The following is a 25,081-nucleotide window of genomic DNA, read 5'->3' as shown; positions in this document are numbered from 1 at the left end:
AAACATATAATACAGAAAAAGGTATTTCTATAACATACAGTGTGTCCGCATGATCTTCCGCTGATTTTAATTGGCCATAAGCATTTGACCGACTTACTCAGGAGAACTTTTAAACTGTAGATACGTTAGGACCATACTACTCTTGTACCTGGCAACACTATATAATACATCGCCCACTGCATGACTGAGCCTCAAACCGAACCCAGGTCTCTGGATACGTTAACCAGTATGCTACACAGTCGGTTGTTTTCTCTATTAATCATATACAATTGACATCCACTATATTTAATGCTGTCAGATTGTGTGCAGATTATCAATTTTACTGGAATGTGCAGGTTATTAATTTTACATTCTACTATGTGAAAAAAAAGTCAGTAAAGTCAAAATATTAAAATCTCTGTTCATTTTCGAAGGAAATATATAAAATATTTCCCCATACAAGGGTATTTCCAAAAGTTTCTGGACTAACACTGAAATATTGCTCTACTGATAGTAGACCATTCACGGCATACACTGCCATTTATGGAAGAAATAATTAACTAATTTCAATCGTTTAGCCACGACAGTTTGTTGGAGGTAGTCATCTGAGTCAGTCGCTTACTGCATGACAATGCTCGTCCATACGGCTGTTGTTACCAAGGCTGCAGTGAAAGACTAGTTTCGACAAGGTTCAGCACCCATCTACAGTCCAGATTTAGCACCGTAGTCTTGGCAACAGTTATGTGGTCTGAAGCACTGTTATATAGTTCCGAACTCAACGCACATCGACAGATTTAAAATAACAGCTCAGAACGAACTGGCGCAGCTAGACAGTTGAGACTGATACATTATTTCTTCTGCAGATGGCGTTACATGCAATGAACAGCTTATTACCAGTCGAAAGATATTTCAGCATCAGGCCAGAAAGTTTTGAAAATATCCTCGTATAAATCAATGGGCAGAAACAAGATGAGGCAGGTACGCAACTTTCTCAGAGAACCGTAATCCTTAGTATTAGGAATTAGATTTCTGGGTTCACGGCATCTATGGCCATGTTAGCCCGTCACGTACGTGGGCCGTTGAGTATGTAAGTTTCCCTAAGCTGTAAAAAAGACACATTTGTAAACTAAACATACATATGTAAGTAGGTCATTCCTCATTTTCCCACATAACCTTCAATGAGATTCAGACATTGGTTCCACTGTTGCACCAATTTGTCCAAACCTTTTAAAAATTAGCTTTTTAGCACTCTCCTTATAAGGACTGTATCGAAAAGTAACTATCAACATGTATGATTAATAGGAATAAAAATGGAAGATGATGTACAAAAAATAAAGACAATTTGTTATACTACAATACTTGTTGAATACACAGAGAAAAAAAGTATACATTTACAGTTCGTGTCTGATGAATGAACGAAGCTTTCGTCGGACACCACCCAATAGTTTCTGCACAGTATTGGCGGTGCATTTTCTCGTTGCGGCAGACCAATATTTTCTGAATTCAGCCATGTTCCTGGCAGCTTTACCACCCTGTTTGACATTTTTCTTCACAAGCGCCCAATACCGTTCAATAGGTCGGAGCTGAGGGCAGTTTGGTGGATTCATATGTTTTGCAACAAAATCCACTTTGTGTTTAATGTACCAGTTTTGAGTAGATTTAGCGTAGTGGGCCGTCGCCAAATCCGGCCAAAACAATGGGGGAACACTGTGCTTTTTATACAGAGGGAGCAATCTTTTCTGTAGACATTCCTTTTCATATATTTCGGCATTAATAGTTCCCTGTGTATAGAAAATTCCAGATCGTAAGCCACACGAGCACTTTTGGTCCAAATTTGTCCACTGAAACACATTTGACCAAGTCATCCACATCTTCATCTTTGACTTTTGTATAATATTGAGGGCCAGGAAGTGTTGTAAAGTCCTCCTTCACGTAAGTTTCATCGTCCATCAAAACACATTGTCCTTCCCTGCTCACAATTCGTTCATACAATTTGCGAGCTCGTGATTGTGCTCTTAATTTTTGCTTTGACGATTGTTTGGCTATTTTTTGCTTTCTGTAGGTTTTCAAATGATTCCTAGTTTTAATTCTTTGAACCATTGCGATCGTAGTACCTGCCTTTTTCGCTAAATCGCGAACAGATAATGATGGATTTTGTTTGATTAACCTCACCACTTTTTGGTGCAGTTTTGGGTTACGTGCACCCTTTTTTCGCCCCGATCTCGGCAAATCTGTAAAAGTAAAATGATTACCAAACTTTTCAATAATAGCTTTCACACTTGCATGATGCACTTTCACCTGTTTTGCTATCTGATTGTAGGTGACTCCTTTTTGGGAACACCATATGTGCACAATTTTGCACTTCACTTTCCTCGGAATTCGTCCCATAGCCTCTGCAACTCCTCACACGGCATTCAACACGCTACAGCAGCGAAGTACAACTTGCCAACTAACCCGCAGCCTGCGTGGACTCACTTTCAGCTGCCTGGTCCGTGCCTACCAGCGCCACCAATGTTGATAGTTACTTTTCGATACAGTCCTTATTCTGGCATTTCTGAATGTTAATAGTACCTGCTTCACAGAATAACAAATCCGACTGGGCTTCAAACTGCCACTAGTGCCATGAATTTACAAAAGGATGCCCGAGCGCCAAAAGTGGCCATAGTAAGAATTTCCAAGTACGCTGCAAGCTAGTCAATTGTCATCAGCTGCAAGAGCCATCCATTGATCCTTATTGAAAACTAGTGCATGGTCGAAGACTTGGCCAATAGATGGTAGTACATGTACGGTATTTTTGTGATCGGCCGATCATGTAGATGTAAGAGGAAAGATGAGCTGTAACTTGTCATTTTATATTAAAACTTTTCTACTCTTGTAAAATTACTCACAATATTCCAGTATTAGGTTAATAAAAACTCCCCGTGATTTTAAATGTTTGGTGGCTCAGTCAATTCTACATTTCCTCGTGTATGCCGCGCACCCTGATTTTTGACTTCGTTTTTGTACAGAAAAGGTGCGCGGCATACACGGATAAATACGGTATATTTTTTTTACAGCTACGGGAAACATATATTGGCTATGTTTCCCGTATGAGGAATGACTTCCCTAGTATGAGGAGTTGATTTTAAGTTTATCGTCCCGTTCAGCAGCGAGGCTATATGAAACGTGGACCTACTGATTAACGTGGAATCCGAACCACATGAGCTCCCACCGGGAATCGAACCCGGGTCTCCCTAGTATGAGGAATGACTTCCGTCGGCAACCACACTATACAAGGAAAGAGAAGGAAGAAAGCAGCCTGTGACATATATGTTAGGTACTATTCCGGCATTTGCCTGGTGTGAATGAGGAAAACTCAGGATCGTTGGCCTGAAAAAGCTTTTATACTTTTTTCACCGAGTGCCTCCACTAGGAATTGAACCCAGAACCGCTCGTACCACAGACGAGAGCGCTAGCGACTACGCTACGCGGGGCCACAGGACCGTAACGCATAGGAAGTTTCTAAATCTTTAACAAGTGGCTTGCCAAGGATGATAATCCTAATTTATTTTAAATGTTTAACCAAATACACACCTCTGCTCCTTTCATATCACCATATGGTTGATCTCCATAGGAGAACATCTCCCATAATGTAATACCATAGCTCCATACATCACTAGCATGAGAAAAAGTCCCGTAGTTGTAGGATTCAGGAGCATACCTGTAACATACATTTATACACATTATGTTAAGAAAAGCAAACAGTAATCACATTATACAAATACTAAACATAAATTTACAAATTCGATTGTTACAATTCTATTTGGATTCACGTTTTTGTTTATACATAGGGGCAGCGGTGGCTTAGTGGTAGAGTGTTTACCTCTGGTGCGTGGGGTCCCTGGTTCGATCCCAGTTCGCGCCAAATGGGCTTTGTGGTGGACAAACAACGTTTTTTCTCTGGGTTCTTCCGTTTCCTCCCACTTTCTTCATTCCTCATCATCACTGTCTCCTTTAGTCTATACGGCATAACCGTTGGACATAAAACTGAAAAAAAAAGATTTGTTTATATACAAACGACCCAAAGTCGTCTATCTGGGTAAATATTCTTCAATGTTATTCTTCGCCCGGTAAAAGTAACGCAAACTACCTGAAACGCGCACCAACACCCTTGGTTCTGCTAGGTAAAGTCCTTAATACAAATTCAAACAGTGGAGATTCAGAGCTTCTCTTACACAAATCGTCCCTCAATTCATGTTAACACTCGCTAAAAAAGAGTACTCTGTAGCCACCACAGTATGTTTTTTGTAATTACTCTTCTAATCGTTTCTTTAAAATTGTAAATAAAAATAAAATAAAATGAACATTATTACTCACCATGTTTAGCTGAACGAACCGTATACCTTTTGGTGGTGGAAACTGAACGGTAGTATGTCTCGCAAATTTGCTATTTTAAGTTGGTGGACACAAAGCACACCCCGCCGTTGGTAGGATATGTGACTGACATTTAGATGTGTCAATCCTAGATGTCAGTATAATAAAATAGTTGTTAGTCTTATCCCATGTAATGATCACTTCAATCACTGTTAGATTTTTTCTGAGTTTCTAATTTGTTTCTTTTGCGAGATATATTTAATCTTAACAGATGAGTACAAAATAGCCCTTGGTAGTCGGCGCTAAAAAAGTGCGAGGGTTAAAAGAAATTCTCTCTCGCCACCGTCTCACCATGTTGAGCTCCTATACTCCCCCACTCATTCGTGGGGGACTTCCCTTACCAGTTTTGAAATCTCAGACTATAGTCCTGTGAGATTATTGTAATCTGATTCGTAGCGTAAAAATAACAGCAAGGTGTGTAAAAGTCAAAGATTTATTGATCCTTGATTATATTGGCTGCATTGACTTCACGATGACGCCTTACATTGCAGTTTTATTCCTCTGTTTTTTTTGTTAGTCCGTATATGTATGGGGACTTTTGCTACATAACATATGAACATTCTTCTAAGAGGCCTCATCCCGGCGAAATTAAAATACCGCTAATTTTACAGCAATTATGTAACATCTTCAAATAGATAAAAGATAATCGAAATGTGGAACAAGAGCACCCTAGACAATCTCATTTAACATGAGATACCGTTATCACGACTCACTTACCTGCTTTCGATTTCGAACCATTTTGAAAATCGGCATTTATTTTCGCGTTTCTAAACGGTTGAAAATGGAAAGCCACTAGGTGACTTGTGATAGCGGTACCTCACGCAAAATAATACTGTCTCGAGCGCTCTTGTTCCATATTTCAATAATCTTTTATCTATTTGAAGATGTCACATAATTACTGTAAAATTAGCGGTATTTTAATTTCGCCGGGATGAGGCCTCTTAAATGAATGTTCATATTCTATGTAGCAAAAGCAACCATACATATACAGAGTAACAAAAAACAAAGGAATAAACCTGCAATGGAAGTCATCATCGTGAAGTCAATGCAGCCAATATACTCAAGGATAAATAAATCTTTGACTTTTACACATCTTGCTGTTATTTTTACGCTACGAATCAGATTACAATAATCTCAAGAGGACTATAGTCTGAGATTTCAAGACTGGTAAGGGAAGTCTACTAATTTCTGTTAAATAAATCCAATGATACATACATTCTGCAGCATTCTTGTGTGTGTCAGTCAGAACCCTTGTCAAAATTTTTCTTGTTTTCGTTTTTTTCTTTCTTTTGTTTAACGTGCCATGTTCATGCTCCGAGACAAAGGGAGACAGTAACTATGGTAATGTACGTAACGGCAGAATGAAGGAAGTATGTGTATGTAGGGCAGGGGCGGATCCAGGACCGACTTCTGGGGGGGAAGCGGTGGGATGTCATACTGCTACTTTTAAGGGCTCCAAACTTTGGGATGGGTTTTATTTATATATAAAAAATAAGAAAGTTTACTATTCTGGGGGGGAGGAAGATTGCCCCGATCGCACCCCTGGATCCGCCCCTGATGTGGGGTAGAAGAAACCCAAGAAAATCCACACACAAGCGGTGTTTATCAACCAGAAAGCCCACTGCAATACACTCAGCCCACCCAGATCCACGTGCGCTGGTACAAAACCATGAATATCACGCACGAGAGGAAACATTCTACCACTGAGCCATCGCAGCCCCTTGTCAAGAATTCCATCTAAAATTAATTTATTTGTGCTCAAATGCAGCATATATACAGTTATGTTGATGGAGTCTCTACAGATTAGGATTAGGAATTAGATTTCTGGGCTTTCGGCATCTATGGCCATATTAAATCGTCACTAGGATTAGGATTAGGAATTAGATTTCTGGGCTTTCGGTATCTATGGCCATGTTAGCCAGTCACTAGGATTAGGATTAGGAATTAGATTTCTGGGCTTTCGGTATCTATGGCCATGTTAGCCAATAGTTAGGATTAGGAATTAGATTTCTGGGCTTTCGGTATCTATGGTCATGTTAGCCAGTCACTAGGATTAGGATTAGGAATTAGATTTCTGGCCTGTCGGCATCTATGGCCATTTAGCCCGTCACGTATATGAGGGATGACGTCTCTCGGCGAATACACTATTCGGGGAAAGGGAAGGAAGAAAGCTAGGTTAGTATAAGTTAGGTACCACCCCGGCATTTGCCTGGTGCGAATGAGGGAAACCCAGGAAAAACCTCACTCAAGATAGTTGGCCTGAAAAAGCCGTGAGTGAGGTTTTTCGACCGAGTGTTTCCACCGGGAATTGAACCCGGGACCGCTCGCACCTAAGGTGAGAACGTTAGCGATTACACCACGCGGGGCTACGAATCTGTCTATAGTAAAATATATTTTAAAAAATGCTAAAGCAAGCCATATTAGGGCTTTAAAATAAAATTGAGTATCCCCATTTAAAATACAATTTATTATTACTGATTTGTACAGAATAAAATTTTTGAATTGCATGTATAGAAGAAAACAAAATCAGTGGGTTGCGTGCCACTCAGGAGACTTACACCCACAATGACAAATGACTCGTTACATGCCAGATGGCAGAGTTTTTGCTGAATCTCCTCTCCAAAGTGGAAAGGAATATTGTAGTAAAGAAAGGATACTTACAAGGCACAAATCCCAAACTCCATGGCTGCTTCTTGAAGTTCTGACCCAAACTGTATGGAACGAAGGATGGATCAATTTTCCTCCTCTTCTGCCTCTTGCCCGTGCTTTTTATATTATTGAATCTCGTGACGTATGATGGTGAAAAATCCAAAAATTGTTTTCAGTAAGTATTTTTGTTTTTATTTTACTCTAGGAAAGTCCATCACGTCACGAGGTGTTTGTTTTGGAAAAAGCAACGGGCCGAGAAGCTTATGTAAAGGTCACCTGGCTGTTGTTGTCTTCGATGAGAAAGTTTGTTTCCCTATTCACACAACCTTGACCATATTGTCACTTTCTAATTACTGCGTACGAAATTGTACACTAAAATATAATTTCAATTTTAAAAAAAAAACCTTATGCATTTCCAGGTGCCGAGTATTATATGACAATAGAGTGGCTTGGATGGTCGACTGAGCTGCCTGAGGCACAAGACCTTTTAATATAGACCATAAATTCGAAATAAAGGGGGTTCACTCCAAGGTTAATGAAGTTCTTAATTTTTGGCTTAAATCATCTGTATCTTACAGTCATAGATTGTTTTGTCGTTATATTTTTTCCTCTCTTTTTAATTTGTTTTTAGTATTTAGGATGACTGAGGAAGCAGACGAAAACAAGAATTCTTCCTCCAGCATTCTATGCAATCTTGGACTCTATACTTCCTTTTATTCTTTGCATACCTCAATACATATTTAGAGACAATATTCCCGCCCGCATCTCTCGTTTAATTTTCTTGTTTTAATTCTAGTACTTGGAAGCAACTGAAGGAGAATGAAATGGTAGAGGGCAGGTATAGCACATGGATATTTAGAGACAGAATATACTGGTTTCCTATGTAATTCCTTGAACCACTTACGATATGCCTCATAATTTTCCAACCTAGGCGTTTTAAAACGTGATATTTCGCATTTCCGGAGGTTTGTATAATTCTTGAAAACAGGCGTCTTCGACAAACATTTATTAGAACTTTTTTTCTTTCATTTGGTACTAGAGATTATCTCCTGGAATTTGATTACGGAATTTTTAATCATACTGTACATTCCATTCCATATTTACCCATAGTACAGTTTGGAAGTCTAAAAAGTTACAGAACAGTGAACGATCTATGAAGCACGACGCAGATTACATGATAGTAGTGAACGAAATAGTACACTCTACCTTTCGGGGCCATGATAAATCCCCTCCCCCCCCCTAATGATCACAGGGTAGTAATGATTCATACCTCACTGGAAAGCTTATGGAACACTGATTTCAACGAGAGAATACTTGCGCGATTTCTGCCCTATTCGTAGAAGAAAAAAAATCCTTAAAAATATGAAAAGAATACACAAAAATTTACAAGAAAAATAGAATTTGGGGGCCTGGCAATCTTTACAGTCATTCTATGCTGACAAAATGAACCTAATGTGTAGGCAATTTACCGTATTCTCGCGTGTATAAGCCGCATCCTTAAAATTTAACTTTACTTCCGTTAAAAAAAATATTTTGTTCGTTTACCGGTAATTGTTGATTCAAATCAACAATAGCGGTATTTGAGTTAACGTGTTTGTTCCTGAATTGAATTGTTGTTTCGTCTGATTGTGGCTTTGTGGATTTGTTTTCTATACGTGTTTCTTGTGATATGCGGTAAATACCGTACAACAAACGCAAAAAATAATACCGTAATTATCTTTAAGCCATTTTAAATCATTCGCGTGTATAAGCCGCACCCTACATTTTCGTTTGCTTTTTCGTGAAAAAAAAGTGCGGCTTATACACGCGAGAATACGGTACTTGTGATAATAATATTTTTTTTAAAAAAAGTAACTATTGCTGCAATACAAAGCGAGATAAATTTCAAAACGAAGTCCTATAAAAATGCCCTGTATATCACTTTTGAAGAGCTGTTGCAGACCTTCACGTTGTCAGCCTTAATTACCACAGAGTCATGATTTGTACAACGTTGGAAAGCTTATGGAAAACAGGTTCAAACGAGGTAACATTTGTGCAATTCTTGCCTATTCCTAGTGGACGTCTTATACGGAACCGTTCTCAAAATAAATGTAATTTACGTCAAAAAACTGAGACTCAAAAAATTGGCCAACTTTGCTTCTCCCACTATATGAGATCGACTGGCTCTGCAGGGTATTAGCGTGTAGTTGAATACTTCACTGCTTCACATACCAATTTTTACGACTGTACCCCAAAGGGAGAGAATACCCTCTAAAAAACCTGATGAAAAAAAGACACCAATTTTACCCTCCTTCTCTCCGCCGTAGTACCCCCTATATACATAAAATGTATATCGGCGGCAAGCTTCATCCTTCTGGAACACACTGACACCAAAAGTATCTTCCTAGCTTAATTATGGGCTGAGCTATTAAGTTTTAAATCCTTGACGCAGCAGTTGCGTCCTTCGGCGTTTAAAGGTTAGTGCAACAAGATAAAAGTAATGGAGCCAGTAGATCAGTAAAAGTGCATAAGAAGGATAGAATTCCATGGGTTTTAATACACATAAAATCTTACCATTTAATGGGCCATGGCTTTTAATACACATAAAATCTTACCATTTAATGGGCCATGGCTTTTAATACACATAAAATCTTACCATTTAATGGGCTATGGCTTTTAATACAGATAAAATCTTACCATTTAATGGGCCATCTTCCTCCTTGTGTTGCTCGATAATATTCATGATCTGCTCCTACGGCACGTGACAAACCGAAGTCACTTATCTTGGCTTGATGCCTCGACGCCAAAAGAATGTTGCGAGCAGCTAAATCACGGTGGACAAATCGCTGTTGCTCCAAGTACAGCATCCCTGAAATTCATAGACATCTATGAAAAACTTTGAAGGTTTTGAACTGAAATTTAAAATCGAGGTTACACATGTGGCTAAAATAAATGAATAACGCAAAATGATAATTAACTACAATAATAACAGTTTTATGTCATTTTCAATATTATAGTTAACCGATTATAAGCTGACTATTGGTTCAAAAATGCTTCTCGGCTTAGAATTAATATCGTTAATACAGTCAGTAAAGCAGACGACATTATTTATTGTCGCAACAAGAAAATGTTCCAAAGCATATCGCCAGAAGCGCCACAAGTTAAGTTTTTGCCATCTCATACACTCGATGTTGCCAAGTCAATGGATTTTCTTCTATTGGCAGTAGATTTGTAGAGACTTGAGAGACGTCGATCGTGTGTTTAAAATGTGTTTGAACTCGAATGCGCTTGAGGGCACAAAAGACAATACTCTGCACAAAGACAGTGACAAAGAACTAATGACAATGAATCTGAACCTCTTGATGCTGATGAATTACTCAACAATTAAGTGACAGAAACTTTATTCCTTATGTTTTGTTTGCTTCATTAACAATTTTCTAATTTATTTATTTATTGATTTCTTAGAAGATTGGTTTATAATCGAATAAAACTTTTTTTTTATTTTTTTTAACGGTTTCCCTTATTGTTTTGAGAAATGTAATAGATTTGATTCTTCCATCTGGCCGTACTACATTCACAATTCGATTCAACTACAGGGTTTGAGAATTGTGATCACATTCATCCCTTTGCCATTACTATAATAATATCTTACAGAGTTATTGCTACTAGAATCGGTGAGTTTAGCGTCCCGATCGGTAGCGAGGCTATATGAGACATTGACCTACAGGTTAACGTGAGACCTCAACCCTATGAGCTCCAGCCGGGAATCGAACGCGGGTCTCTTACTCTAAGGGCGCGTTCAGTATTCTCATTTCCACAAGGGAGCTCGTTACTGATATTAGAATCGGAGACAAACGATATAATGCAACGTTATGCCAACACCTGATAGTTATTGATAACAGAATCGGTGACAAACGATATAATGCAATGTTCTGAAAACTATCATATAATTTATCAGTTAATATCATCTAACCCATGAGTGCTGTAATTAAATTTACGATAGCTTGTAAAGGATGGACGGGAGAGTTTCCGTCTCTTTAACAATAATTTGATTGTTACAGAAGTGAAATCTGATGTTTATGTCCTTTAAGCTAATAAATGAAAGGATAAATTATTGAAAGTGAATCAACTTACTCTACCTCACCAATAGATGGCTCTGAACGCTAAGCACTATAGAATAAATTCTTTACGAAAAAGGCAGTTTCTCCAATTGAAAAATGAATCTTCTTTCCCGAAGTTTTTGATATAACACAATTTATCGTTAACATTTCTATTTCATTATTGCTTGTAGATATATATGACATCTAAAATTTGTTCTTTGAATACGAGGAGCAGTCAAAAACTTCCGGGAATTCTGTTGTAGCTCTTTATTACCACAATATTCTGTTGTAGCTCTTTATTACCACAATATTTTGTTGTAGCGCTTTATTACCACAATATTCTGTTGTAGCTCTTTATTACCACAATATTCTGTTGTAGCTCTTTATTACCACAATATTTTGTTGTAGCTCTTTCACCACAATATTCTGTTGTAGCTCTTTACTACCACAATATTTTGTTGTAGCTCTTTATTACCACAATATTTTGTTGTAGCTCTTTATTACCAGAATATAAGTACACATTTACTTAATCATCTTCAAAGTTAGCACCTTCGCAACACACACAAACACACACACACACAGGGTGTCTACTAAAATTCCAAAATGAAATTTCGTGACTTTTTCGTGACCTTTTCTTTCCCAAATCATAATATTTACTAATATTTTCAAGAGCGAATTTGGATGCAAATTGGGCCGAATTTTCATGCATGCGATAGAAGCGTGCTTTGCTTGCAATTTGGTAACGCATCTAAAGCCGAATTTTGACTTTTTATAGAACAAAAGTTTCCAGTTTATGCTTATATTTGTACATATTTTTAAAAAATCGTGACCCAAAAACTAAATTTCGTGACTTTTTCTTGACATCCATGACCGTTTTCTGATTTCGTGACTTTTTCATGACTTTCGTGACCGATAGACACCCGGACACACATTTGTTCCACCGCTCCTACGATTGGTGGAAACACCGACGAAAGGCCTCTTTTGGTTATCTTCCGAAGCTCAGCCGCCGCGTTGGTTTTAATCTCTTCTACGTTGGCGAAATTTAAAAAAGGCCCATTCTTAGCTTTGGGAAGAGCCAAACATCCGATGGCGCTAAATTGTTCTTAAGGCTATCAAAGTTTCTGCAGCAGATTTTCCCCAATTTGCACATGAACTTGACGTTTGTGCGTTGCTCGATCTGTGGCATTGTGCCAACTCATCGCCATACACTCCTTTGTTCAGCTATGTTACTCGTACACTGGCTGCTATGAACCTGTTCACATTTGCAAGTTCATAATTAGACAACGTACGAACTGTACTGTACACTATTCATTGGGATTGGATCACGAATACTAAAACTACAACATTCCGGGAAGATTTGGCTGTCCCTCGTATATATTTCTAACTGTTATTAAAGTTCAATTACACAAGAAGTCATACAAAATTACTTAGTGTTGGCATTTACTTCAATTATTACAGAGAACTATTTACGGAAAGCAAAGAAATTCCTTCTTCTTCACTGCATAAAGCAGCTTAAGATTAGTGTAAAGGGACAAGTTTTGACGATAGATGTCACTACATTCTTTGTATCTCTCCCATGTATTTTTTACCTTTCACGAAAATTTACAATTTATCTTACAAATTTCAATCTATAGACTTCAAATTTTTAGAGAAGAAGCTTCATAACCTATTAAAGGGAATAATCCGTGCCGATTTTTTATTTAGAACTAGCAGCGTTCACCCCGCTTCGCTGCGGTCACCCCGGAACGCAATAAACTTTGTTACTTAGATAATTTTTACTTTTTCGCTTTCAAGTGATATGATAAAAACCATAGAAGATTGCAGTAAATCTTAACATTATATCGCCTGTCATTTATGTTAACCCGCCCCGCTTCGCTGCGGTCATCCCGGTGCTGGCATATTGTAAAAGTGTCTGTAAAAATAAGCAAATCAATTAAAAAATTTTAAACAGAAGATTCAAGCTATTTTCCGCTGTATATCGCCTGTCATTTATGTTAACCCGCCGAGTGACACGGTCATGCGGGTTGCATATAAATACGTTTATTTTTACCTATGATGAACTAATAACAAAGGATTTGTACGTTATGGACACTTGAATGGTCAATTATCTCAAGACACTGGTAATTAAAAATTAAAGTGATATGATAAAAACCATCTAGGGTCCAAATCCTAATAACCCCCCAAAAATGAAAGAAATTGATTCAGCCGTATTAGCGTGATGAGCGGACAAAATTTTGTACGTTCTCTTTTATATATATAGATTTTCTTCATTGTTGAAACAGTTCCACTGTTAAAGGTGTGGATATCCATTTCAACAACAAAGAAAATTCTAAATAAAAAATCGCCACGGATTATTGCTTTCGATAGGTTATGAAGTTCCTTTTCTAAAAATTTGAAGTCGCTAGGTTGAAATTTGTAAGAGAAATCGTGAGTTTTCGTAAAAGGTAAAACATACATGGGAGAGATACGAAGACTGTAGTGCCATCTATCGGCAAAATTTGTCCCTTTAAACCAACCTTAAGAAAAATAATCTTACTTTTTTTTTAGATGTGTTGTCAATGAGGATTTTAAGTAGGCTATCAATGAAACCTGAACTTACCACATGCTATTTGAGAAGCCCACAACTTTAATTCGTAATGCGGGTTTACTTTGTCTGGAAACTCTAACAAGTAATCCAACATCGATCCTAAAGGAACTAATTCCTGAACCTAAAAAATCACACACACAAGAAAATATTAGTCAAAAACATAAATCACATATGATCATTAAAGCTAAATATTTTGTCATTCGAATCGTAATTTTACGTTTGTATTGAAGTCAGAGATAACATTACAAGTTCTCTCGTCGTTAAAACTGGAAGAAAACATTATATCATTTCTTTCGTATACTGTGCTTACTTATCCAGTCTTTTTCTAAACTCAATATTTTAGGTTCTTTTTAGTTTTTACTTTTACTCATTCAAATGTCGTATTTACGCGATTCTAAGACGCGGTTTTTGGCGATATTTTTACCTCCAAAATCCAGGTGCGTCTTTGATCTGAGTTATGCAAATGTAGATCAGGTTACATGGAGTTTTGCCAAAAATTGCTAATCCCGTTAATCACGATTCTGTAAAGAATGTGTATTTTGTGTGTACGAACAGAATCCAGAACTAAAATCGTGCATTTTACGCGAAATAAAAACCTTTTAAAATTAGCCCGCAAACCAGTGGCAAATGAGAGATGAATCATTCTTGTTAATTTACGACAGCAGAATTATTCCTTTTCCTCCGATATACCGTGGCTGGTGTCTTCCTCCGTTTAAAGAGAACAAACAAGTGAGTTACACATCTTGAAGCACGACAATTGATAACAAAATAAGGAGTTTAAAAATGCTGCAAATCAGGAAGTTGGAGGCACAAACAGGTTTTTGGAAGGAGGGGGTGGTACGGGTGAGTGAGTCATTGTTTGGGAATGACCACCTGCTTTCCCGAAGATCTGCACGTCCAGTTTTAAAGCTGACGCCTTCCAGCATTGTGACCCGTTCGAAAAGACCTGTTTGTTCGTGATATAGTTACCCTTTTGTTCCTGTGCCATAGTTTCTTTTCTTTTTTTTCCGCTAAGAGTGTGTCTTACATCCGCTAAGAGTGTGTTTTCAATTTTTCCTTCAAAAATTGGGGGTGCGTCTTATATTTGAAGGCGTCTTAGATTTGCGTAAATATGGTATTCGTGAACAGATTGATTGTATTATGACCCTTAGAAGAAAGGTACGTGTAACCATTTTCTTTATGAGAAGAGAAAATTACAGGCAGACGTTTTCATTTTAATTTATTTTTTAAAATTCTTTACTATGATGAACGTACACTGAATGTTCAAGCAGTGAAAACGTACGACTGGACCTCGATCATCAATTCCTGGTGTCTACTACCAGTACCTTAACCATTACACTTTCACACACAACTGCACACTGTATGTCTTAGATCGCGCAGCCTCTCCACAAATGAATGTCGTCTGTTGTGCTTGAACAAACCCAGCGATTATTAAAAAAAATAACATAACGGAAATGCGTTGCAGAAGAACAGCTCATGTGATCTACGACATACAACAGTGTCCTCAAAACTGAAAATACGTTCGTGGATTGGATAGCGTAATGGTTAATGCATCGACAACGTACATTGGGGATTCAGGTTCAATTCCTGGCGCTCTTTTAAAATTCAATTTTAACACATAGAAACTTTATTTTTCAAGTTTCACTGCCTTGCCTAATACGCTAGTTTCCGTGATAGAAATTACCAACTTCAAAGCACCCGAACCAATTTCCTCCCTTTAAGACGTATTCTAACTTCAAACAGCTAAGAGCAAATAAGGTACAATGGATACGAAAACATTGGGGGCTGGAAATGTTTCTCGTTCTACCCTTGCTGCAAAATGTCTTTGAAGTTCATGCAGCTTCTTTAAAATGGATACTGGAACAACCTGCGGAAATACAGGAGGCTAGAGTCTGGTGCTGACTATATTATCTTCCTGAGTGACGAACTCAAGAAAGTGTAGAGCTTCTATCTCCATACACAGCCCTTGGACTTCTATCTCCATACAGAAGGCGACCATTATTTTCTTACTTATTCCTAAGGGCGGTGGCTCAATAGCAGGGCACTCACTTTTGGTGTGCGTAGTCCCTGGTTCGATTTCAGCTAGCGTCAAGTGGATTTTGGTGATGGAGAAACATAGTGTACGTGAGTTTTATCCGTTTTCTTCCACTTAATTCATTCACTATCATCATCACAGTCTCCCTTAGCTTCGGCACATGATCGTAGGACATAAAACGAGAAATTTAATTTATTCTTGAAGACTCCCTGGACATTAACTATGAGGTTAAAGGAGAAGTGGGACCAACAAATCTCCAGATTTATTTAGATCTCATAATACTCGTTATCTCAAAAATGAATATCGGGGTTTTAAGGCTCTGTAGTATTTATTACAATTAACTTACAATTACAAATAATATATCAAATGAAAGAGCAACGCACGTATGGACATGCATTGTTTCCTCTGTCTGCCGTTAGAAAGCGCTAGTAGCAAAGATGGCGACTAGTGAGAAGAAAGCTTTTTGTGTTTTACATTTTGCAAAGACTGAATCTATAGTTACAGTGCAACCGTCTGTGTGCAGAATTTTAAAGAGACGTTCACAACTACGTCCTTATTCTTTGCAGTTGTTAAGAGGCTACGGATTACAAATTACGTGCCAAATTTGTAAATGAAATGTTGCTGCAGGATTGAAGATTTTCTGGGTCGTGAAGTCTTCAGTGGTGAATCGAAATTTCACTTTAGTGGCGATGTGAACACTCATAATGTTCTCATCTGAGGATCAGCAAATCCCCAGCAATTCCTACGAAACTCCTCTAAATTGAATATGTTTTGTGCCATATCCCGGCGAAAAGTTTATGGGCCTTTCTCGTCTATGACTCGATGTTGGCCGTGTGACAAATGATGCTCCTACTGAACACTTGTAGCAAAAACTGAGTTGCTCTGTCATTTGATGTATTATTTGCAATTGTACGTTAAATGTACTAATCCTACAAAGCCTTAGAACCCCGGTATTCATTTTGAAACACACTGAATATTATTAATTTTCTCTATAGGTGGGTAACCTCACGAGATTGAGGACCTACAGGATAACACGAAGTTTGGAGTCATTTTTAGTTTTCCTTCTAAGAAAAGAAAAATAAGGCTACTTTACCATAAGTAACGGAGGTCCTCTTGAAACTCCAATAAGACGGACAATGCAATGGTGATTGAGACCAATCATTACCCTGGCTTCCCTTAGGAACTCGTCTCGGTTCGTCTGCATATATTCGTGATGTAAAGTCTTTATGGCCACTTCTTCCTGCAACAGAAACAAAGAGAGCGTAAACTTACCTATGCACACTATTACTTCTTTAATAAGGCCATTCTATCATTTATCATATATAATACTGTTTCATCATTATACCAAAATATGGTAATTTATTTTATTTAAACATCCCTAGATTTTATCATTTGCTTATATATTTGATATACTCTTTTCGTTATAGGACAGACAGTGCACTCAGTCGGCGGTTCTGCAGGTCGAATTACCGCTCGTAGGCAGATTATAACATTCAAAACTGACAAATCTGGCGTCTCCAAACTAAGTTCCATTAATGAGGGGGGTGAAGTAGTAGTAGTTACTACTACTACTACTACTAATAATAATAATAATGTCTGGTAAAAAGGGAGAAGCGATCTCAAATCTGAAGACCCTTTGTACGTAGCTCCTTCGGTTCCCAAGGCACCACGGAAGGGAAACAGATCATAACAATAAGAACGAAATAACAAATTACCAGATACAAACGCAATTAAAAGTTTGGATACTACTTTAAACGGTAATCGCCAATCAGCGTTCTGGTTTGGCGTAACATTAAAAAGTAAATGGATCACTAACTTCAAGAATTTTAGGTCCAGTTAAAATTGAATCCTAGCTTTCCTTCTCTTCTTTTTTAAAATATGATTATTTTCTTAAACAAGATCGTGCATACACGAAGGACGGTTAAATAAATTAAAGAAAGTAGTTCAATTTTGTTACAATACAAATACTAACCAAAGATACTAACCTTCCCTTGACAAATAAAAGAACCTGCAACTTGGCCATTATGATATATAGCAAGATCCCCATCATTTCACGAGCGGTACTTTAGCCATCACGTAGAGAAGATTATAGTGATCTTTATTATGAACTAATTTTGAGGATATTCATTTTATTTTATGCACTGGATTTAAAGAAGTGCATTTCGTTTTATTTCTATGTTTTCTTTTATTTTACGTTATAATGCACTCTTTGTTCACGTTTGAACCTTATTCGCTGAAACTATTGTTATAACGTACTCTCGCATACCTTTCTCATACGTCATGATAATGCTCCAGCCAATGAGAGTACATGTGTAGACGAAATGAATAAAAGTTCTTATGTTATGAGGTCTCAAACCCGGGTTTAAGACTTCATTTTACTCCTGGGTTCTAGACCGATGGGAGGGGGCTTCGTCAAGGAAGCGGGAAGAAAGAATGACCATTCTGAAAGATGGCGAAGTGACGACTGGATCTGCGTGGGATAATTGTTCAATTCTTCTTCTTCTTCTTCTTTTTTTTGCATTCATTTTTTTAACCTTTGTGTAAGTATATATATGTCTGTATTTTCATTAATTTCGATAGTGTCTGAATAAGGATACGCTAGATATCCGAAACAGTTACAAATTATAATTTAAAATAAAGTGGGTTTTAAGCTTTGGTCAGTGTCTCTTTTGTTAAAACAATCAATCCAAAGCCATGAATAGTCTTACTAAGTATACAGAAGCTAAGAATATGAATAATACAAGTATAATAAGTTGGACGATGTGTGTATATCATTCAGGAATTCTTCTGTTCTTGATATGTGCATAGCTCGTCGTAGTGGGTTTTATCTATAACTGCTTAATCCATAACTTCTAATATAGTGGTTTATTGCGGAGGTTGGAATAAAACTCTGTTTTCTTTGAATCGCATCACAATTTGCACGAAAACAGCATTTGTGTACAGATAGCATTCAGGTTCACATTAGCGAAGCTGTCAATGCACAGATCCTGAATAGGTTCCAAGTTCGATTCCCGAGCTTGGTTATCACGTTGGCTTCCTTTGACATCCACAGTAATCATTATAAGATATCTCTCTATTGCTCTTCCCCAGTGAGTACAATTGTTTTAAGTCCTTCATGTTTCAACTATTTTCTATTATCAATAGGGTTGGCTGGTTTAAAGCAAGGTGGTTTAAACCAGCTGTTAAAAAAAAAAAAAAAAAAAAAAAAAATCGTAAAAGTGCAAGTGTTCGTAAAATCTTAAACAAACATTTGTGGGTTATCACGTTTCACCCCGTATATTATTCGTATTATATTCAGACCAAAATTTCCCATTCATTACTCAAAGAGATTATACTATAAAAGCAATTTTTTTTTTTTTTTTTTGGTAAGTTTATAAACCTTTCTTTTGTGATTTTTTTTATAGTTTGTTATTATTATGCAATTGCAATCAAAGAAAGAATCTAAATATTGTTTCGTTTTAATAATGTTTACTACTGATAAAATACATTGAAATGCTCTACTTTCTTGGGGGAGGGGGGTCGTACAAACCCCACGAGAGGCATTTATTGAAATCAGAAGTATCTTTGGTATCTGTTTATGTATAAATAGATCAGAGCCAAAGTGGACTGAAATAATTCGTATCTTTATTCACTTTTCTTACTGATACGCACATTAAGTCAATGTAGTTCTTTAACTTGAACTAAATTAGTTCTGTACTCTGTAGTATTTTGAAATTGTTCATATGTAATTCTGTATAATGGTTTCACTTGTGCAACTGTTTATCTTTTTATCCTTCTTAAATGACTCTTGATAGTTATATTAACAAGTATGTAAAGATCAGTACAATGTATTTTTATCAGGAGTCCTTCGTGAATCGGCAGACGTGTCGCATTTGTCGTTAATTAGTCCCGGTTTCCAGTTGAAATGGAGGACAGTTTCTTCCGGATGTAAGCCGAGAAGCGGTTTCGATTCCGCTTTAAGCGTGTGACTCCTTCCAGCATAACCCGGCTGTTGCATAATAATACCAGGACGAAACAAATGTATTTCTGTCCATATGTGATATAAATACACAGAGCAAATTATTTAAACCAAAAACACATTTTTTTTTAAAGTTACAAAAATGTAGTGAAAAACAATTACATTCTTGAACATAAGTCTAAACCCAATTGTATTTGTTCAGAAATTTATACCAGTAATCACTGACGGTAGCTAAAGCACAAATGGTCGAAAACAACTGATGAAATTATAAAATCAAAGAAATAAATACCTTTTTACCATCCGGTGCATAATAAATTCCTTTAAATACAGATCCAAACTCTCCTTCTCCTAAAATAGGACCTAAACTCAGAGAATCTCTAGGAATATATTCTGAAATAAAAAAAAAAAAAAAAAAAAAGTGAGTTTCTAGTACATCTTTCTCTTTAGAAGATTAATAGAAAATCACTCTGGGCCTTATGCAGAGTTGTTTTTACAGGGTGTCTACTAGAAGTCCAAAATGAAATTTCGTGACCTTTTCTTTATCAGACTATAAAATTTCTTAACATTCTCAAGAGCAAATTTGGGTGCGAATTAGACTGAATTTTCATACATGCGATAGAAGCATGCTTTGCTTACGATTTGATAGCGTCTAAAGCCGACCATAGATATTTTTGTTGATGAATTTTGATGTTTCATTTAACAACATTTCCAGTATGTTCTTATATTTGTACAGATTAAAAAAAAATCGTGACCCAAAAGCCAATTTTCTTGACTTTCATGACCGTTTTCTGATTTCGTGACTTTTTCGTGACATTCGTGACCGATAGACACCCTGTTTTAGCGTTGTGTTAAGAGCTTGACTAACGCACAATACTAACTTACATATTTAGGAACACGTTTGTAAAGGCCAACCACGACTTCTCCGGTAGGGTTGTCTAAACACATTGGGAGAAAACTAGAGTTGAGAGACCTATTTTCTCGTTTATTGATTTCTCCAACTGTGTTTGGACAACCTTATGGAGAAGTCGTGGCGGTCCTCTTTCGATATAAATCGTTCTTGATTTCACGAACGTGTTTCGAAATACGGAAGTTAGGCTCTTAATATAGCGCTAAAAACGATTCTGCAAAGGGCTCCCAAGTTTATATATTGAAAATTTGTACTTTACTTTAACAAAAACATCTTGAAATTAACATTATTTTTTAACATAAAAAATTCTTTAAAAAGTTACATGAAAAACTTAAAAATAAAATAATTTACCCATAGTAAGAGAATAAGATGGTCAGGAATTAATTAAATAGGTAATACCATTATACATTAAATAGGTACTAATAAATGTTCCAACATCATGTCTATCAAACCAAACGATAAAGAACACAATCGTTCATAGAATGGAAGACATACGAAACCTCTTTCATTCGAACGAAGGGATTTAAAATTCTGACATGAGCAGTTTGGTCAAAAGTTGAAATTACATCACTAACAGTTTCGCTATTGTCACCAACCACAAAAAGAAGTACAATGACTTGAGATTTATACTGTAAAAATTCACACTGCAATGAAATTTTTCAGTTTTGTATTCTACCGTTATGCGGTATACGCTAAAGGAGACGGAGATTATGAAAATGAAATGAAATGTTTCTGTTTAACGTCCCACGATTATGCCCTTAAAGCGAAGGGAGAAGTGAATGATGATGGAAGAACTGGTGGAATGAGAAAAAGGGAGGAAACGGAAGTATCCCGAGAAAACCGACGGACAGGGTGTTGTCCACTACGAACTTAATTGGCCGGGGATAAATCCAGGTACCCCACGCACCGAGGGTAAGCGCTCTATCCAGGTCCGTATCCACGGGGGTCTAGGGGATCGGGCCGCCTAAAATTTTCAAGATAGGCTTGGGCCCCCCTAACTTCTACCGCTCTCATTCGTTTTTGGGCTGGCTACCGGCCTGAGTCCACCACTGAGCCACAATGCTCTTCAACTTGTCATTAGGTAAACGATTATGTGAAACGGTACTGTCATTTAGGTAATCTTAGATATAGTAGCAATTTGTGTCTAAAATACATAATAGTATACTAAATTGAACTTTATTTGCGATTGTATTGCTCCGAGTAAATTCTATGCATGCTTATAGAATATTTACGGTCGCATGTGAACATTTATATGTATGCGTATAGTGATGAGAACTCATTTCATTCACAATCATTACATACGAGGGTCATTCGGAAAGTAAAGAACGTTTTTGTATAAACACTTTAATAACTGATATACAAAGGCGAAATTTGTGTTACATACTATGTGATACTTAAGTTACTTTTCGACATAGTCGCCGTGTAAATTTAAACACTTGTCATACCGTGGTACAAGTTTTTCTATGCCTTCGGCATACACAGTTGCCGCCAAACTGTTGAACCAATCACTAACAGCTTCCTTAAGTTCATCATCACTGCCGTAGTGGCTTCCACCCAAAAAGTCTTTCAACTTTGGGAATAGATGGAAGTCACTGGGGGCTAAGTCTGGACTATAGGGTGGATGCTCCCAAACTTCCCACTTAAACTGCTGAAGCAAGTCCCTCGTCAATGCCGCGGAGTGAGGACGGGCATTGTCGTGGAGGAGGATGACGCCGCTGGTCAGCAATCCGCGCCTTTTGTTTTGAATCGCGCGGCGAAGTCGACGTAACGTCTGACAGTAGGCAGCTGCATTTATGGTCTCACCTCTCTGCATGTAGTCAACGAGCAAAACACCCTTACGACCCCAAAAGACCGTAGCCATAACCTTTCTGGTTCTCAAAATTTGTTTGGCTTTTTTCGGCTTTGTCGCAGAATTTGAATGGTGCCATTCCATGGATTGGCGCTTTGTTTCTGGAGTGATGTGCGAAATCCACGTCTCATCTCCAGTAACAATACGATTTAAAAGTTCATCGCCATCCTTATGGTAACGGCTGAGAAAAGTCAATGCGGCTCCCATTCGCTTGGTTTTGTGTTCCTCCGATGACAGTCGAGGCACCCACCTTGCACTAATTTTTTTGTAACCAAGTTCACCACTGACAATTTCGTACAACAAAGTTCTTGAAATTTCAGGAAAGAATTCGTGCAGCCCATCAATAGTGAATCGCCTATCCTCTTGAATTTTCCGCTCAATTCTTCCTTTGAGTTCGTCAGTCACAACAAAAGGCCGGCCCGAGCGTTCCTCATCGTGCACATTCGTCCGTCCGTCATTAAACATAATGCACCACTTACGAACTGATGCTTCGTTCATTGCATTTCCATACACCTCAGTGATTTGTCTATAAATTTCTATCGGACGCACTTTTCTTGCATTCAAAAATCTTATCACACTACGAACCTCACACTTGGCGGGATCAGTAATTGTATCGCACATTTTACAGTCGCACAGCGAAGCAATAACGGACCGTAGCGGATCGCAGCTGGTGCCAGACTGAGGCTAAAGCATGCCCAGGTCAATAACCCAGCGGCAGCGGGGGTGGGGGAACACGCGCACGCGCTAGCGCAAAACGTTCTTTACTTTTCGAATGACACTCGTATATACTGTGTTTATTGCTAAAATATTTTTCAAATCATCTACAAGGTGATTATATAAAAGGGTGTTTGCTCACCTGGGATAGACACACATACAAGTCATTTGAACTTACCGTGTAGAATTAATCCTTTCCGAGAGGGTAATGGCGGTGTCTCGTTGTGGTTCTTATCCATGTTGTTGGAGAGAATGAGAGATCCTCGGCGACTGTTGTCCGGAGAGGCGTTTTGACTTGACGCTGGAGATCCTCGGTTGCTACGATTAGGCGACGTGTGGCAACTCGACGCAGGAGATGGCCTGTTGCCAATTGGAGGAACTAGAGGAGGCTCGGCAGTAGGTGCCTGCATAGTAACAGAATAATCTTTAGTTTACAATATATTTTACAGAAATAATAATTAAAGAAAATATTTTTATTACAAGTGCTACTTTTCAAATCAGATCCGATTGTCAATAGAAACAAAACAAGCAATGATATGGCTTACATATTTGATTATTTCCTCTGTACACATCAAGCTATTTTTCTACATAGTTACCATGTTTGTTTAAACATTTATCACAGCGTTAGACAAGCTTTTGTATACCCACGTCGTAGAAATCACCCGCCTGTGACCGAAGCCAATCTTGAATCGTTGTTTTCACTGCAGCTATTGACTATGTTTGTTGCTTATGTCGAAATGCGCAAGCGCTCTCTCTCCTAGCATGCCTGGGGCATGAGGCGACAGCAATTGCAATCTTAGCGTCGATATGGGCAGTTGAAATGTTTAGTCAAATTGAACGCCCCGCCAAATGTGAAATAAGGTATGCGATTTAAATTTTTGACAGCAAAGAACGAGTCAGTAGTGGAAATTTATTGCCAGATATGTGAAGTGTACGACCCGAATGTAATGAGTGACAGCAAGCTGCGTAAATGGGTGCGATCGTTCAAGGATGGGCGGGACAATATTCATGATGAACCGCGATCCGGCTGACTTTCTGTAATCACAGAAAAGTTGGTGTGTGCAACTTACGCAAAAATCCATGACAACCGGCGTTTCACGATTTCCATGTTGTCACTGATACTTCCATATGTTTCATGGTAGGTGTTGTACACAATCGTTTCTGACACCTTAAAGTTCCGAAAACTGCGCGCGATTGGTTCCCAGACTGCTTACTGCAGAACACAAAAAGACGAGACTAGCTTTTGCTTTGACTTTTTTGATTCGATTCAATGAGGAAGATCAATTCTTGGACTACGCTGTCACAGAGAACGAACCTTGGGTTTCCTGATGCGGTTCTGAAGCAATTTCATAATCAGCATATCTCTATCATGCCGAATTTTCATTTTAATTTCTGAAAAAAATATTAGTGGGAAACTTTTAACCAGAATATATATATATATATATATATATATATATATATATATATATATATATATATATATATATATATTTAAAAATCACAAGATACAGCTCAGAGGCCATGTTATATTGGATATCTAACAACAACAACAATCGAAAGGATTTGAGAATGTATTGGTCAGGGCTTGTTTAGTACGTACCATGCCGCCATTTGCCTAGTAGGACTGAGGAAAACTGGAAATCGAACCTACGACCTCCCGAAAGCAAAGTCACCATTTGAGCTACTTCGGTTGAACTTCCTGACAGCAAAAATAAATCTCTGATATCTTTCTTACTTTAAAAGTTATTTGCCTTAAACCTCAAGCGAGGGTAAATATGGAAAGCGGGAAAGTAATCAGGTCACTTTATCCACAAAACAAGGAAAGATTACGAAACGAATTATTTCGTGTCCTCTCATCTTGAAGAACACTCATTTCTTACTTTGTTGGGTCATGGTAATTCCTGTTCGCGG

General features: G+C 37.8%; 1 protein-coding gene across 1 annotated transcript in view; it reads right to left on the bottom strand.

Moving 5' to 3' along the window:
• The window catches only part of Shark (SH2 ankyrin repeat kinase), a 66,801-nt gene that overhangs the window by 11,601 nt on the left and 30,119 nt on the right, over nucleotides 1–25,081 (bottom strand). The window contains exons 10-15 of the mRNA XM_081756610.1: nucleotides 23,349–23,574; nucleotides 19,990–20,090; nucleotides 16,836–16,982; nucleotides 13,720–13,828; nucleotides 9,718–9,889; nucleotides 3,553–3,679 (exon numbers count right to left, since the gene is read on the bottom strand). Of these exons, the coding sequence (XP_081612736.1) occupies nucleotides 3,553–3,679; nucleotides 9,718–9,889; nucleotides 13,720–13,828; nucleotides 16,836–16,982; nucleotides 19,990–20,090; nucleotides 23,349–23,574 (882 nt within the window). The remainder of the gene's footprint in view (nucleotides 1–3,552; nucleotides 3,680–9,717; nucleotides 9,890–13,719; nucleotides 13,829–16,835; nucleotides 16,983–19,989; nucleotides 20,091–23,348; nucleotides 23,575–25,081) is intronic.

The sequence above is a fragment of the Thermobia domestica genome, chromosome 4 (assembly GCF_964235325.1).
Source record: "Thermobia domestica chromosome 4, izTheDome1.hap1.1, whole genome shotgun sequence".
Classification (NCBI taxonomy): Eukaryota; Metazoa; Arthropoda; class Insecta; order Zygentoma; family Lepismatidae; genus Thermobia; species Thermobia domestica.
Note: the sequence above shows the minus strand (reverse complement) of the source record. Positions and strands in the feature narration are given on the sequence as shown.